The sequence below is a fragment of the Manacus candei genome, unplaced genomic scaffold (assembly GCF_025592945.1).
Source record: "Manacus candei isolate 608988 ecotype Guabito, Panama unplaced genomic scaffold, ASM2559294v1 h1tg000050l, whole genome shotgun sequence".
In the NCBI taxonomy this organism is placed as follows: domain Eukaryota; kingdom Metazoa; phylum Chordata; class Aves; order Passeriformes; family Pipridae; genus Manacus; species Manacus candei.
The window spans coordinates 5,095,569-5,110,560 of NW_026138098.1; the positions used below are offsets into that span (position 1 = coordinate 5,095,569).

The 14,992-nt window shown below is 40.3% G+C and overlaps 1 protein-coding gene across 3 annotated transcripts in view; it reads left to right on the forward strand.

Annotated features, from left to right (window-relative positions):
• The window catches only part of DOCK1 (dedicator of cytokinesis 1), a 332,168-nt gene that overhangs the window by 251,630 nt on the left and 65,546 nt on the right, over positions 1-14,992 (forward strand). For all 3 annotated transcript variants that reach the window (XM_051801050.1, XM_051801051.1, XM_051801053.1), the window contains 4 exons: positions 991-1,136; positions 4,905-5,103; positions 9,583-9,736; positions 13,974-14,119. In XM_051801050.1, the coding sequence (XP_051657010.1) occupies positions 991-1,136; positions 4,905-5,103; positions 9,583-9,736; positions 13,974-14,119 (645 nt within the window). The remainder of the gene's footprint in view (positions 1-990; positions 1,137-4,904; positions 5,104-9,582; positions 9,737-13,973; positions 14,120-14,992) is intronic.

Consider the following 14,992-nt stretch of genomic DNA (forward strand, 5'->3'; position numbering starts at 1 on the left):
TTCCCTAGGAGAACAGGAATAATCAACATTAATGATAGTTGCATGTCAGTCACTTCAGTAATATAATATCCATTTACATCATGAGGGAGATGACTGGAAAGTCATACACAGGTGGTGTTATCTCTAATTTCACTCAACCCACAGGAAAAATTGTCAGCATTGATGGAGTTTTATCGCTTCTGTCTTCCTTGTACAAAGCCAATTTACCAGTAGTTGACAGGGTGGAAAATATACCTGTAATTAAACAGCATGAGATTCTTATTTGTTGACTGAAAGAGTTCAATTATTTTATGCATATATCAGTTATTAATGACTAACAAAGCTTGGATAAATATTCAGAACTCTGAAATTGTCTAAAACAAAACCTAAACTTTAAGATATTTTTTTCTAAAACTGGATGTCACTCTGTAAATTGGCTCTCCTGACATTTTTGACATCAGGTTTCTCTTAGTGTGTTTTTACTTTGTGGTTTTGGGTTTTTTTTAAACTCCATTTCACCTAAATATGTTGACAGGGCAGTCTCTTTGATTGCAGAGATGGATTACAAAAATATTTGTAGAAAGCTCCTTTTTAAAGACCAGATGTAAAAAAGCATTTGAATACCATTGAAATAAAGGAATTATGAATATGCTGAACTGGAAGGGACCCACGAGGATCATTGAGTCCAACTCCTGGCCTTGCACGAGCCCATCCCCAGGAGTCACACCATGTGCCTGAGAGTATTCTTGAATTAATGGAATATGCTTAAAATTCCACATGTGCCCATGAGGACCTAAATATTTCTTCCTAGTCCTTTAAATAAATTTCCTTTACAATCTCTTTCTTAGTTGTTAAACACGAGGTATAAATATAATAATATTTAATGTATATTAAATAACACAAAATTCTACGTGGAAGGAAAACCATGGGACCTTCCCACATTCCTTTTGGTGGCCAGATGTCAGTGATATCGTGGTTCAAGAGGTAAGATCCCGTGTTTCTCTCCCACAGCTCTCCAGCCTGGAGGACAGGCGGGGCAGTCGGCCACGCTCCATGGTGAGGTCCTTCACGATGCCGTCGTCTTCCAGACCCCTCTCCGTGGCATCCGTGTCTTCCATCTCCTCAGACAGCACCCCCTCCCGGCCTGGCTCTGATGGGTGAGTGGGAAATGCTCACCCAGGGCTTTTCCTTGGGTTTGGAGGGTTGTCATCATCCCCAGATCTCTGGGCTGTCATGGTGTTACTCCTTCCGATCCTCCTGACTCCTCCTGTGTTTGTTTGGTCTCAGACGTGTGAGGTTTTTGATTGGGTTGTTTCCCAGTGACTTTTATCCCAGATTTGGTTCCTAGTATAATAATACTCTGTGAACTAGAGTGGGGTGGGGGTGATTTTCCACTAAGTTGGTCATAGGGCTGGAACACCTCTGCTGTGAAAACAGGCTGAGAGAGCTGGGATTGTCCAGCCTGGAGAAGAGAAGGCTCTTCCAGTGCCTAAAGGGGCTCCAAGAGAGCTGGAGAGGGACTTTGAACAAGAGTATGGGGTGACAGGACAAGGGGAATGACTTTAAACTGCCAGAGGGCAGGGCTAGATGGGATATTGGGAAGGAATTCTTGTCTGTGAGGGTGGGGAGGCCCTGGCACAGGTTGCCCAGAGAAGCTGTGGCTGCCCCATCCCTGGAAGTGTCCAAGGCCAGGTTGGACAGGGCTTGGAGCAACCTGGGCTAGTGGAAGGTGTCCCTGCCCATGGGAAAGGGTGGAACTGGATGGTGTTTAAGGTCCCTTCCAACCAAAACTTTCTATGATTTTTTAAATGCCAGCATAATATTGGGTAAAAACATCAGCCTATATAGACATTTATCTCAAGATATCCTGGTTTTTAACCAAGATAAATATAATGCTCTTCTTTGTCCTTTTTTAAAAAGTGAAACAAAACCCCCTAAGCATTCAAACAAACAAAAAAAAAAAAAGAGGAGACAAATTACCCCTTTTAGAGTATTGCAAGTGTATTAGTGCAACAGTGATCTTTGGAGTCAGTGATGAGGTGCTTGTGCAGCCAACCCTGTCACAGTACCCAGGTGGAGCTCCGGAGAAGGAAGGGATTAGTGAACTGCTCAATCACTGCTGCTCACTTTTGCTGCCAGAGGAAAAGCTGCTTATGGCAAGATTGTACTTCAAGACTTATCAAGATATTTCACATGAGAACTGGGAATTCTGTTGATAAGCCCTGTCTCACAGTCACATCCCTCAAAGAACAAAATAATCTGTTTGCTGTCTGGGCTTTCCATGCAGCCTCAGAAGTCCCTTCTCCTTCTTCCTGCCCCGAGGCATCCCTGTAATCCAGAAATGCAATATTTGACCTAGGCAGCAGTTTTTTAAAGCCTCCTGAAGGGCTGCTGACTTATAGGGATGTGCTAGAAATGTTCATGTCCCTCGTGCACCTTCAGAGGTGAGTTATTACCTGACTGGAGACTAAAAGCATCAAGTAAAATTAAATACAGCACCGAAGGACCAACGTGGTGCTGACCTTGATTACAAGTAGTTTATTTGCCCATTGGGAAGAGCTGCAAACAGAGCACAGTTCAGCCTCTAGAATGTATACACCGGGAGCCATGGTGGAAATGTAGGACAGCAGAGATGAGCTTGTGTTTTGACTAATTCATCCACAAATTTGTCTTGCTGGAATTTAGAGGTAATAACCATCAAAGGTTAATGGGCAACTTTATTTTCTCTCAGAAGAAAAATACTGATTCTTTTGCTGCCTGCCTCTACCTTTTTATCTTTTTCCCTTCAAAATCTTAAATGTGTTTTTCTTTCTAATTGGATATTATTTACTCAGGTTTCACCTCTCCATCTTAGCTTTGGTGCAGTAAGTCTCACTTAGCAGTTTGGGAGGGTCTTAATATGTAAATACACACAAAGAGTCTACTCAGTTTGTATTTCTAAAAGCAACTCACAAAGATCCTGGTGCATCTCAGCTCCTGCTCCAAGCCCAGGATGATACAGGAAAATATAATGAACAATTATTAGCATTGTGAAGATCTGAAAAAGTACTCATTTGCTTGATCAGTGGAGCAGGAGGAAAAAAAGTGATGAGATGTAAATGATACTGTGAAAGACTCAAAAATTCGTGTGACTGTTAAATCATGTGGGAAGTTTGGCACTTCTCACCTGGAAGAAGTTCCTTCATGTACCTACCATAGTTGATGGGGTTTATGGTCAGTTCTTCTCTCTGCTTTCCATGTCCCCCCTCTTCATATGTTAATTTTTAGAATAGAGATTAAGCTAAAAAAACAATTAAAAATGAAGCCAACAGACTGTCTTGTCCAAATCACCCAACTTATATTTTATTTTATGCCATCTCTAGCTCCTCCTGCTTTGGAGCTTTTAAACACTAAAGACTCAAGGCAGACACTGACATAGGATGTGTTTTACAACTCCCAGCTCTAGGTATAAATAAAACTGACTTTAAAAAAGGACCTTGGGTTTATTCACTGCCTAAAACGGGACTTAGAAGTACAAATCTGAGCACTTCCACTCAGTGGTTGGAAGGGGGGAAGTCCCAGGGTGCCAGTGGGATTTGTCAGCTGTTGCAAGTCCTGATGTTCTTCCAGTTAGAGCATGGTGTGCTGACCCATTTTATCATGGATACATTGCCTACAAATAATTAATAGCCCTAATAATAGTAATGCCTGGAAGGGAAGCAATTAATCATTGTCTGAAGAATGGTAGTTCCTCTTGTAAACTTGCAACCAGCCTTTGAGGCTCTGGAACTGCCCTCCAACCCAGCCCAGTTTAGCCTAAAATATCCAACTCAGGTGGCTGAAAGGTGTTGGGAGAGCTGTTGGCTGCTCAGGGCTCTGTCACTGAAGTACTTTGTGGCCCTGGGTTCCCTGTCTGTAAAATGGGATGGATAAACCCTGTGGTTTTGTTCCCAACCAGTGTGATTTTGGCTTTGGTTCCCAGGGAAAAATGGCTCAGGGGCTGCTGCTGCAGGATCTGGTTTGAGCATCTTCACATCAAATGAGTTAAAGTAGGCTGCAAGCTGAAGGGCCTTTAGTGCTTCAAATAATAGCCAAAAATAATAATAATTTGGGATACTGCTGCTGGATATTGCTGCTAGTGGAGGGGATTAGGATAACGTCACTGCAAATTTTCTGAAATAGGAATACTCTGCTATTTCACAGCAAAGACTGTGGCCTGTACATGTCTCCCCATGAAATGGGAAATGCTTTTCCAATGTTAAAAAATGCCTTTGTTTGGGTATTTTTGGTTTGAGACAATCTCTTAAAATCTGGCAGTGTCATTTTGTCTAGGTATGATCTTAGTGGCTTTTTGGCATTTATAATATAAAATAAATTGGTTTGTCCAGCTACAAATGCCCCATCCCTGAAAGTGTCCAAGGCCGGGTTGGATGGGGTTTGGAGCAACCTGGTCTAGTGGAAGGTGTCCCTGCCCATGGCGGGGAGTTGGAACTGGATGGTCTGTGAGGTCCCTTCCAAGCCAAGCCATCTTGTGATTCTTTAACACAGTGTACAATTATCCACACTTTTAGTGCTGATTCCAGCTGGAATTTCCAACTGTCTGCCTGCTGGCACACCTGCCCTGGTGCCACAGCCTGGATAGTGGAAATGCTGAATGAGAAACTCATTTTTTACATGAAACTCAGGAATTTGTGCAGCCACAAACCAGTAAATTCACTACAGAGTAGGGAAATCTGCACCACTGATTCTCCAGCAGTTCTGCAATGAATTTTATTGCAAGACAATTATGATTGTTATGACCTTCTGCCCCCTCCTTCTCTCTCTAATGAGTTTTCCTGGTTTAGCAGAGTCATTAACTGGAGGGAGACTTTGGGAAATATGTAAATAAAAATTAGTTGTTTTGAAAATAGTGTTTTATGGAGCTAAGCAACAACATTTTTCTTTAGGTTCGTGCTGGAGCCCCTCCTGCCAAAAAAGATGCATTCTAGGTCGCAAGATAAATTGGACAAGGATGACCTAGATAAAGATAAGAAGGAAAAGAAGAAGGAGAAAAGGAACAGCAAGCATCAAGAGATATTTGATAAAGAATTTAAATCTACTGATATTTCTCTGCAGCAGTCTGAGGCAGTGATCCTTTCAGAGACGGTAACTTTATTAGCAAGTGATGCTTTATCTAATTCTGAGCGGTGTCCTTTCTCTGTTGAAATAAAAATGTTGATTTTTATTATTTGTAGACCAGAAATAACTCTCAGGGAATACGTTGCAATGTTAATATATGTGTAATGAAACAAAAATACAGGTTTTATTTACAGTGTAAAAAGATCATATGGTACCTCATGTGAATATCTTAACCAAAAGCTATATGTGTCTATTTGATAAAAGGAGCAGATGGTACATCACAACTGAAATAAATGCTGCCATTTTAGCAGCCTTTTGAATTGCTGGTTCCCAGTAGATGGTGATGGGTTTGCTCTTATTTCAGCTGAGTGCTGCAAGACAGTTTAGGGTGGAAACATTCCAAGGTGACTCCTTGCACGGCGGTTGCATGTTCACGAAGGGTTATTTTGAGCAGAAAATTGTAAGCGGTTCCAGCGGTGGCTGTGTGTAAGAATATTAACAACAGGCCATATCTCCCTTAAACCCTCTCTTCTTGGCTTATATTTAATTCACTGAAACTGTCCTAAAGGCTTAGGTAACCTGAGAAGTTTGAGCTCTGAAAATGAAAGCAAAGCTGGAGCAGGGAGTGCATGAACCAACCTTAACCTCCAAATCTCTGCCTGGACACCTGTTTGGAGGCCAAGAGTTTAAAACTTGCCTCCCAGAAATAAATGTAATGTTCTTTGAAAGATTTGTGCAAGTATGTGTAGGCCAACTTTTCACTTAGCAGAGTCTTCCTTTGGTGGCTGTGTCATTTACATTGGACTTTGGAAATGATTTCTCTCTCATCTGTGGTAACTGGATCCTTTAAATCTTTCTGTTTTGGTACTTGTGGGAGAATATTGTTTAGCTGTTCAGCCGCAGTTCCTTTGTTTTCTGGATTTGCTCCTCCTTTCCTATCCAGATAAATTAATCTCTCAGATGTGTCTTGTAACATCTTAGAAAATCAGAGTTGTTTTGTTTGATGTGGCCACTCAAAAAACTCTGATCCCTTGTGGGGGTCTCGGGCTTTTCACCTTTGAAGCCAGTGAGTTTTCCCATTGACTAAATTTTGGATCAACCCTCATTTGTTTAATGGAGATTCCTCCTGCCAAAGCCAGCCAGGTGAGCATCATTACAGTGTTTGCAGACCTTTTGCATAGATTTCCATGTGTCTCATGTTTCTGACACGATGCCTTTGACTTGGCACCTTGCAGCAGTTGTGTTTTGACTGATTGAGCTCTGCCATGGCAGGACTTGAACTGGCATCTCCCAGACTCCCAAACCCACCAGCAGAGCTTGTGGGTGGAGAGCATTAGTCACAGAAGAGGAAAATGGTATTTCAGGGCAGCTGAGTCAGTTGGACCAGATGGGAGGCATCCAGAGATGCTGGGGTTGATGTCACTGCCAGGTCACTGTCATCTCAGAGAGGTCTTGGACATGGGCAAAGATTGCTCATGATTGGAAAAATGTAAATGCCATCTGGAAAGGAGGGCAGGATAACCCTCCAGGGCATATTCCCATTTGTCATCCGAGGAGCAAAAATCAGCAAAGCCCAACATGGTTTGACTCAAGTTTTCTCCTCTTTCCAGTCAAGAAGCTTTCGGTGCATGACTGGTGTGAGTAATATTCCCCTGGTTATGGAGAGGGAGGGAAGTTAAATGTCAGAACTGGTTACTTACAGTTACTTTGACCTCCTTCAAATCCACAGATCAATAATATGAAAAGGAATTTACTGTTGAGAGAAAAACTCTCCCTTTTCAACATCTCCAAACTGCTTGATGAGCTCCAAAACGACTGAGTCAATTTTTAATGCCTGGTGTTAGCGAGGCTCATCTTCTCTTGTAGGTGAAAGAGAGGAATCACTCCTTTGAGATCAGTTTATCAGAGTGGTTGTCCAGTTCCCACTGCTGTCTTCAGGAATTTTGTACAGATAATATCAAGGACTTTAAAGATAAAATTTGTGTCAAGAGTTTCGCGCTCTGGAGACGTCCCTTGTTAATGATAAAGAGGGAAATTGTTATGGTGGGTAGGAATTCAGCTTTTCCATTGTTTAACATTGATGTTCAAATTCCCTTTTTCAGTTGAAATTATTCCCAAAGCACTGTTACCACTGTGTTGCAGGAAGAAAAAGACTTTTTGGTTCCTCTTGCCTTGGGAACTTGGAAGCAGAAAGTTTGTTGAATTAAAAAGAGGTGATGAAATGGAGAGGGAAAAAAATTAGGGATTTTCTTTTCCCCAAAAAAGTTGGAACACAGATTTGACTATAAATGGAAATTAAAGATTTAAAGAGGTTTTAAAGTGAGATTTTAATAATAAACTACTATTAGTTAGTAGATTTTATATTAGTTACTGGAGTCATTCTGCTGAGAATTTTAGAACTCACGGTACTATGGCTCATTCAATTACAATATTTCAGTGATTTGGTGAATTTTCTAACAGATTCTTACTTCTTCTACAATATTTGGGGGGTTTACAGCAGAAGATGAATTTACAGAGAATATCAAGTGAGAAGAATGTCAGCCAGTGGTCACCCCATCTCTGCAGAGCTTCTGCTGCTTTTTCCAGCAATGGTGGTGTCTAATGAAATGAGTGTTTCCATCACTGCCATGGACTTATTTAGGAGCTTCTTTTTTTCTAAGCAAATGAATCATCATGGGATAACATGGGGATGTTGTAAAACTGTGGAATTATTTCATGTGGCTTTTACATGTGCTTTGAAAAGGAGCATTCAGAGGCTGTTTTCTCTAATTGTATGGCTTAAATACTCTTTTCTGAATTTCCAGTCAAAGTGAATTTATTGACTGATCAAACTCCCAAGCCCTAATTACATCAGATAACGAAGATGAATTAAGCACTTCAGTGTGTGACTATGATCAGTAATATCTTCATAGTTTTCTAGAGATTTATTATCTTCTTTCAAGTATCACATAAACTTCTTCAAGATAAATTTTCTTTGCTAATTCTTTGATCCCACAAGCTGAGAGCAAAGCTAACACTGGAGCCAGGTAGTTAACAGAGCATTGAAGGCTTGTGTTAGAAATCACAATAACAGGCTGTACATCCCATTGATTTAGTGGTGTCTGACATCACTCACCATTGATCTTCCCTTCGTTAGACCAAAAAAAATTAGCCATGGGTCCATTATGGATTAGTGTCTCCAAAGGGTTCGTGTTCCCCAGCAGAACTGTGATTTATTGAAGCTTTCAGAAGAGGCCCAACATTGTCAATCACAGAAGAAGTTAAAATTTATTTAAGTAGCTACAGAGCAGGTTAACTTGGGAATGTGGTCCAGTTGCTGGGGTTTTTTTCTCTTGATTCTGGAATGTCAGTTTTCCTCATCAATTCATGTGTTTTCCTGAGTTGCTTTTTTGTAATTAGATACCTCTGAAAAAGCAGTTACTTTGCTCATCCATTCTACCAAAAATATGCTTTGAAAGACCTCGAAAGAAGAAACTTTTGGAGTCTTTAGGACTTGAGTTTTCGTATCAGGCAAATTTCAGAAAGGTCACCCTGAGGTCTGGATGAACTTTCCAAAAAAACGTCCCATACTTTGTTGTCATTCATTTCTTATAGAAGGGTCTTCTTTACGCAAACCCTTTTAGGGTTTGTTTTCTGGAAATAAAAGGAAGCACTTACATGTCATTTCAGATTTCTCCTTTACCACATAATTCATAAAAACCCCCATTGTGTAATGAGAAAATTCTTCAAAAAGCCTGAATTGCTGCTGGCATTTTCTGGTTTGTCCTAATGCAGCACCTTGGGAGTAATTCCCCTCTGAACTTCAGGCTGCTGCTCCATTTTCTGGGATCTGTTGGAAATAAAACATTCCTTTTTTCACTGTGATTACTGTTAATATGGGGGTGGGTAAATGCATAACATCAGTAGAGCTCAGGATTAAACTCAGGAAGAAGAATCACCTTAAAACTAAAAGCATTAGTTGCTCATCAGATTACAAGTATCATTTCAGGGTTTCTGATGGAAAATTTGAATGGACTATGAAGCGTCCAGAGCAAAAAGGGGATATTTCAGTGAATTAAATAGAAGCATTACAAAGAAAATGTTTCTGGACAGATGATGTCTTCCTCAGAAGAGAGTTTCACCCTGCAAATGGTTAAAGAGATAAATTTTAAGAAGGAAGTAGAGACACATGAGAAGAAAGAAAAGATTTTGAGGCATGGGTAATCTCGTGTAAGGCTGTAAACTTCCATAGCTGTTACTAAGTGAGTGTTTGGGGAATTCAGATGGAAGTCACAGAGCCTCTCATTGCTTCAGGAAAATATGCCAGGGTATGGGGAGGGGTGTTAACTTGTGATTCCTTGAGAGAAGGGGAAACACTTGGAGCTGTGAGATACTGCACTGAATCAGCAATATGGAGTGTTAGCATTGCCTGGTCGTGTTCAGGAGGAAAATGCAGCAATCCCAAGGTCTGCCACTCAGTTACCTGTATTTTTTTTTTGTTGTCTCACTGGTTTTGTCCCCACCCAGATCAGCCCACTGAGACCCCAGAGACCAAAAAGCCAAGTGATAAACGTGATGTCCAGTGAACGGCGTTTCTCCGTGTCTCCGTCGCCTCCCAGCTCCCAGCTGACCCCACCCCCCATAACCCCCAGGACAAAGCTTTCCTTCACCATCCAGTCCAGTAAGTCTCTAATTTTAATGAAATTTCCTTTTCCTGGAAAAATTCTGGTCGAGAGACGTGTTTCCTTAGCATTTTATTGCACCTTGGTTTGAGCTGAGTGGGTAGAACAGGAACAAGAACTTACCTCTTAACCTTGTGCTCCTTGACTTTGCCAACTGAAATTATTTCAATATTTTACAAAACCAAGCAAAATTTTTCCACTGAACAAGTTTGTTTTCAAGTTATCATTAACAATTATTTAGACGTAGAGTAACTATCAAAAATCAGTGTTCTACTTGTTTCTATATAGGGTGTTTTAGAGCATAAAGGCTCAAAAAGTCATTTTTTTTTGGTAATTGTACCTTAAAAGAGCTTGTCTTTGATACATTGTGAATACAAGCCAGATGGGAAAATAAAGGTCAGTCTTTTTGATGTGTTTTTTGCTTGACATTGACATCTATCACTCAGTTTTTCTGTAAAATATCATCTGTTTGCTCCAGTCTTCAGCAAACCCAATTGCAAAGCTGGGTGCAATCCAACACCTATTTCTTTCACAGTACTGGTTTCCAAAAACTGTTATTCAGAGTTTTCAGTTGCCAGCCTGTGACAAAAAAGCAAAAAAAAGATCTTTTTGATACATGTACCCAAATCCTGGTACGATAGTCAAGAGTTCAGTGTTAGTAAAGAGGAGAACAGATGATGAGAGTGAAGAGAAAAATCTTGTTTGATGTTTTTTTATCCACTGTTTTTGATACTTGAAACCTTTTCTTTTAAATAGTCAGACCCGAAAACGAGTATTTTGATAATGCTGAACTCTAATTCTCTCCTTTCTTTACAGTTTTATAACTGTATAATGTATATATAATATATAATAATTATAATTATATTTTGTTTTATTTTTAATAGGTTTATGTTTTATTTTTAATAGTTTTATGTTTTATTTTTAATAGCTTTATAGTTTTTATTTACAGTTTTATAAATCTACTAATAAACTGGAATTAAAAAAAGGCTGGAAGTACAGAGAAGTAGAGGATATATACTCCTGGAAAAGAAGTGTTTAATTGGATTATATGTATATGTTTATTAATACACTTAAAAAATTATCTGAAATCATGTATTTCTGACAATATTTATGTGCTGGGGATCGATGGGTGTTGTGTAAAATAGGATCAGCTTATTGCAAAATCCGTGGCACTGCTCCATAATCATTTGAAGAATTGGAGTGATAAAATTTCTTAGGAATTCCGAGGATAAAGAAGTTACTTCAGTGCACAAATGGGCTAAAAGCAGTTAATGGGTTGCTAAGCAATCCTGGCTGCTTGTTAGTTGGCAGTTTAGGAGAGTGGAGTATAAAATGTGATCATTAGGTTAAGATGATAAAAAAAAAGTCCCCTAATTGATCTCTTGCCAGCTCTGAGATCTTCCCAGTGGCACATGTCCAGCAGGGAATGAATAGTCAGAACACACTCCTCTGATGAAACACCTTCAATAACGACAGCAAACCAAAAATGTTGAGTAATTATTTATATAGTAACTCTGTTCAGTTCAGATGGATTAAGCAGGAGAAAATTAATAGACCTGTAGAAATGGATCTTCAGGGAACACAACTGAAAATTCCAGAAGTTTGTGGTCAGTACCTGTTTCAGCAGAAGGGGAGAAGTCTCCTGTATTGCATTAAATTATTGGAGAGATCAGTTAGTCAGGGCAAATAATTGTTTTTCAATATAGAATATTGTCGTTGTCTAAGTAGTTTTCCAGGCTAAATGCAAATATTGTCAGTGTATATTACAAACTGTTCATGTGGATGGAAATGCTCTGTCCACATTTGCAGGAATTTATTGCTGTCTTGCAACAGAATGAGGTTGGGAAGGTGGAGGAACACAGCAGGGGCTGCAGAAAATCAGAGCTGGACCAGGAGCTGGGAATGTGGGGAAAGGCAGAGAAGCAGAATGGACAGCTGGGGTCCATCCAGGTTGTTCAAGCAGAGTTGACTCCACACCTTGTTTCCTCTACAGCTCAAGTGAAAACATTCCTCACCTGCCTTCCCACGGATCTGCCAAAGATTTATTAAAAGAAACAAAGGATTTGGGTAACTCCTAACAAAATTGGTGTTCCCATCCTCTTGTAGACCTCTTAGTCCACATGTAATGGCTTAGATGAAGCTGGAAGTTACATCATGTAAGAAGAAATTATGTCATGTTAATAGAAAAAATATCGTGAAAGATGCAAAGCTGAAGTGTTCAGGGCAGTGAAATTCACTTTATTTTTGGGTAATAGTGTATTATTTTACTCACTTTCAGTTTCCACCCAAGGACTGGCTACAGTGAGACCTAAAAACATGGCTTGTTTATAGTAAATATGGAAAGAAGGTTTCTCTTTGCAAAGCAGGATTCAAGTTCTGCTAAAGTTACAGCTAAACACTCTAAAGAAAATGCCATTTCCCAAACATTTCCCAGGATTTTCCTAAAGTGCATGAAAACACCAACTGAATAAATGCATATATAGATCTAGATAAGATATGTAAATAGGTATATGTGTAGTTGGGGGTGAGATATCCAGGATGTGTGTCAAGGAGTTGTTTTGTGACATTAATGGTCTCAAATTGTGGTCTTTAGATGTGCAGAATGACAAGAAAATCCAACAGAATAAAAAGGGAAGTTTGTTTACAGCATCAGTATTTAGTTGCAAATGCATGGGGTTGTTTTCCAGTTATATGTTTAATGACATGAGTTTAGAAGTAGATTTTCATGGAGATCCTTAAAGGAAAGTACTAGAAATATTTGGGGAATGGGGAAATCCTCTGTGTGTGGAAAAGAAAGGATGAAAACCAGGAGCAGTAGAAAAAAATATGAGAAATTCAAGTCCTGGAGGACAAATAACATTTTTCCGCCTAATGGAGGAGAAGCCACTGAAAGTTTGAAGGAAAATAATCTTCTTTCAGTATAGTGGAAAGTTCAAAAGTATGAAGAGTAAAATTAGAGTTTTCAGTGCCAAATCAATACAGGCACCTTAGAGTTAAATGGTGTTAGTGAGAGGACATTTTAGAGAACAAAAAAATCACACTTTTAATAAGGTATTGATGTGAACTTTGCAATAAAAATATTTGCATAAACAAGGCCTCCACTTACTTCAGAAATCACCCCAGTAAAATAAAAAAAAACTTTCTTATTTTCCTCAGTAAAATTCCCTGATTTATAGAAAATAATTTCAATTTCTTATCTTGTAGAGATCACAGTGGGTATGAAAATGACTGAATTACCCTGAAATACACTGTGGGTGGATTTCTGCCCAAAAACCTATGTATCATTCAGGCCTCAATAAACTTTATTGTCCCTCAGGCTATTTCCAGCATGAACCTGGGAGGATTTATCTGCTAAGAAAAGGGAACTTTCTCCTCTGCAAACAGGAATAATAAATGTTTGCTACTTTCTCGTGCGTGATTTTATTTACTCAGCGACTAATGGCTGCTCATTTATTATAGTTACCTGGAGTCTGAAAGTTTTTGAGAGAGACATAGTTAATTCTGGGCTTTCATTTGTGCATTTTATTAACAAGAAGCTTTTATTTTACTGAAGGAAGGTCAATAAAGCCTAGCTTGATATATTTGCTTAGTGCACTTCTCAAAACTTTTAATGTACAAGGTGAAAATGCAGAGCTTACAGCTGAGAAAATTATATTTGCTAAGCTATTAATATTTTGCTATGAAATCTGAAGTAAAAATTGTTTTCTGGTAAAAATAGGGGGCTGTTCAAGTATTTTGAGGGCATTTTAAGATGAGCCCAATATGACTCCACAGGGCAGCTTCCCACTGCCATGGGGCTGGTTCATTCGTTCTACTTTCCTATAGAATTCCTCATTAGATGAGCTGTGGTTAATTATAGAAGCTGTGGAGAGCAGGCAGAGAGATGCATGTGCAGCATTATCACAGTATCAGCACCCTAAGGACTGGCTCAGGCTGGAGTTTTGGGTTAGATTGGCCTTAAGCTGAAGGAGAGGAGATTCAGATTGGGAAGAAATTGTTCCCTGTGAGGGTGGGGAGGCCCTGGCACAGGTTGCCCAGAGAAGCTGTGGCTGCCCCATCCCTGGGAGTGTCCAAGGCCAGGTTGGACGGGGCTTGGAGCAACCTGGGCTAGTGGAAGGTGTCCCTGCCCATGGCAGGGGGTGGAATGGGATGAGCTTTAAGGTCCCTCCCAACCCAAACCACTCTGTTTCTAGGATTCAGTTGCTGAAGGATTTAACTCAGTGTTGGATTTTACAGATCTGGAGCTGAATGGAATGTCCAGCTCCGACATCCCCGACGTTCCTCCCCCTCTGCCCCTCAAAGGAAGCACAGCCGACTATGGGAACCTCATGGAAAGCCAGGACTTGATCAGCCCGACGACCTCCCCCCCTGCCCACCAGCGGGTGAGTCCTCAGGGAATCATCACGTCCTGCAATTTTCTTTCCTTTGTCCCTTGAGCAATCCCAGGTGAGACAGGATCCTGCTCCTGGATGCGTCAGCACATCCAGAGAGTTCTGCAGTTGCAGTGTCTGGAGTGTGAGGGAGCAGCATCGGCCTGAGGGGGAGATTGGGTTCATTCTGGTGAAATCTAAGCCAAATGCTTTTAGGTGTGTTGGTAAGGGAGCTTTAACCAACAGGATACATTCTCTGCAGCAAATTAGATTTAATAGCCTTTCAGTGCTGTCTCAGGAAAGGAAATAAAACATGTTCCTGCCATCTCTCCTTTCTGGAGCTCCGTTCTGTCGATGTTCAATCGCTGCTTGTTTCCCTGAGGCAAACACACACCTCCCCTTTGAGGGAAGGAGCTCAGAAACTCCTCATCATCAACAGCCTTTTGAGCTTTCTGAAGAAAATACACTTTTTCAACTTTGTTTCCTGTAGCCTTGAAGCTTTTAAAAATAATTTGGTCTTTTTCTTTAAAGCAGCACTTTTGAAAAGGGCCATTTATTTTCTTTATGAAGAGAGAAAACAGGTTTAAAGAGGTGTGGTGGGTTGACCCTGGCTGGTACCCACCAAAAATGCTCCATCACTCCTCTCCTCAGCTGGACAGGGGAGAGAAAATATAATGAAAGGCTCATGGATTGAGACAAGGGCAGGGAGAGATCACTCACCAATTACCATCATGGGCAAAACAGGCTCATCTGGGGGAAATTAATTTAATTTATAGCCAATCAAATCAGAGCAGGGCAATGAGACCCCAAAAGGTCACAAGTCCTGCCATTGAACATGGGGATACTGCTGGCATCCTCTCACAGAAACTACCACAACCTTCTCAC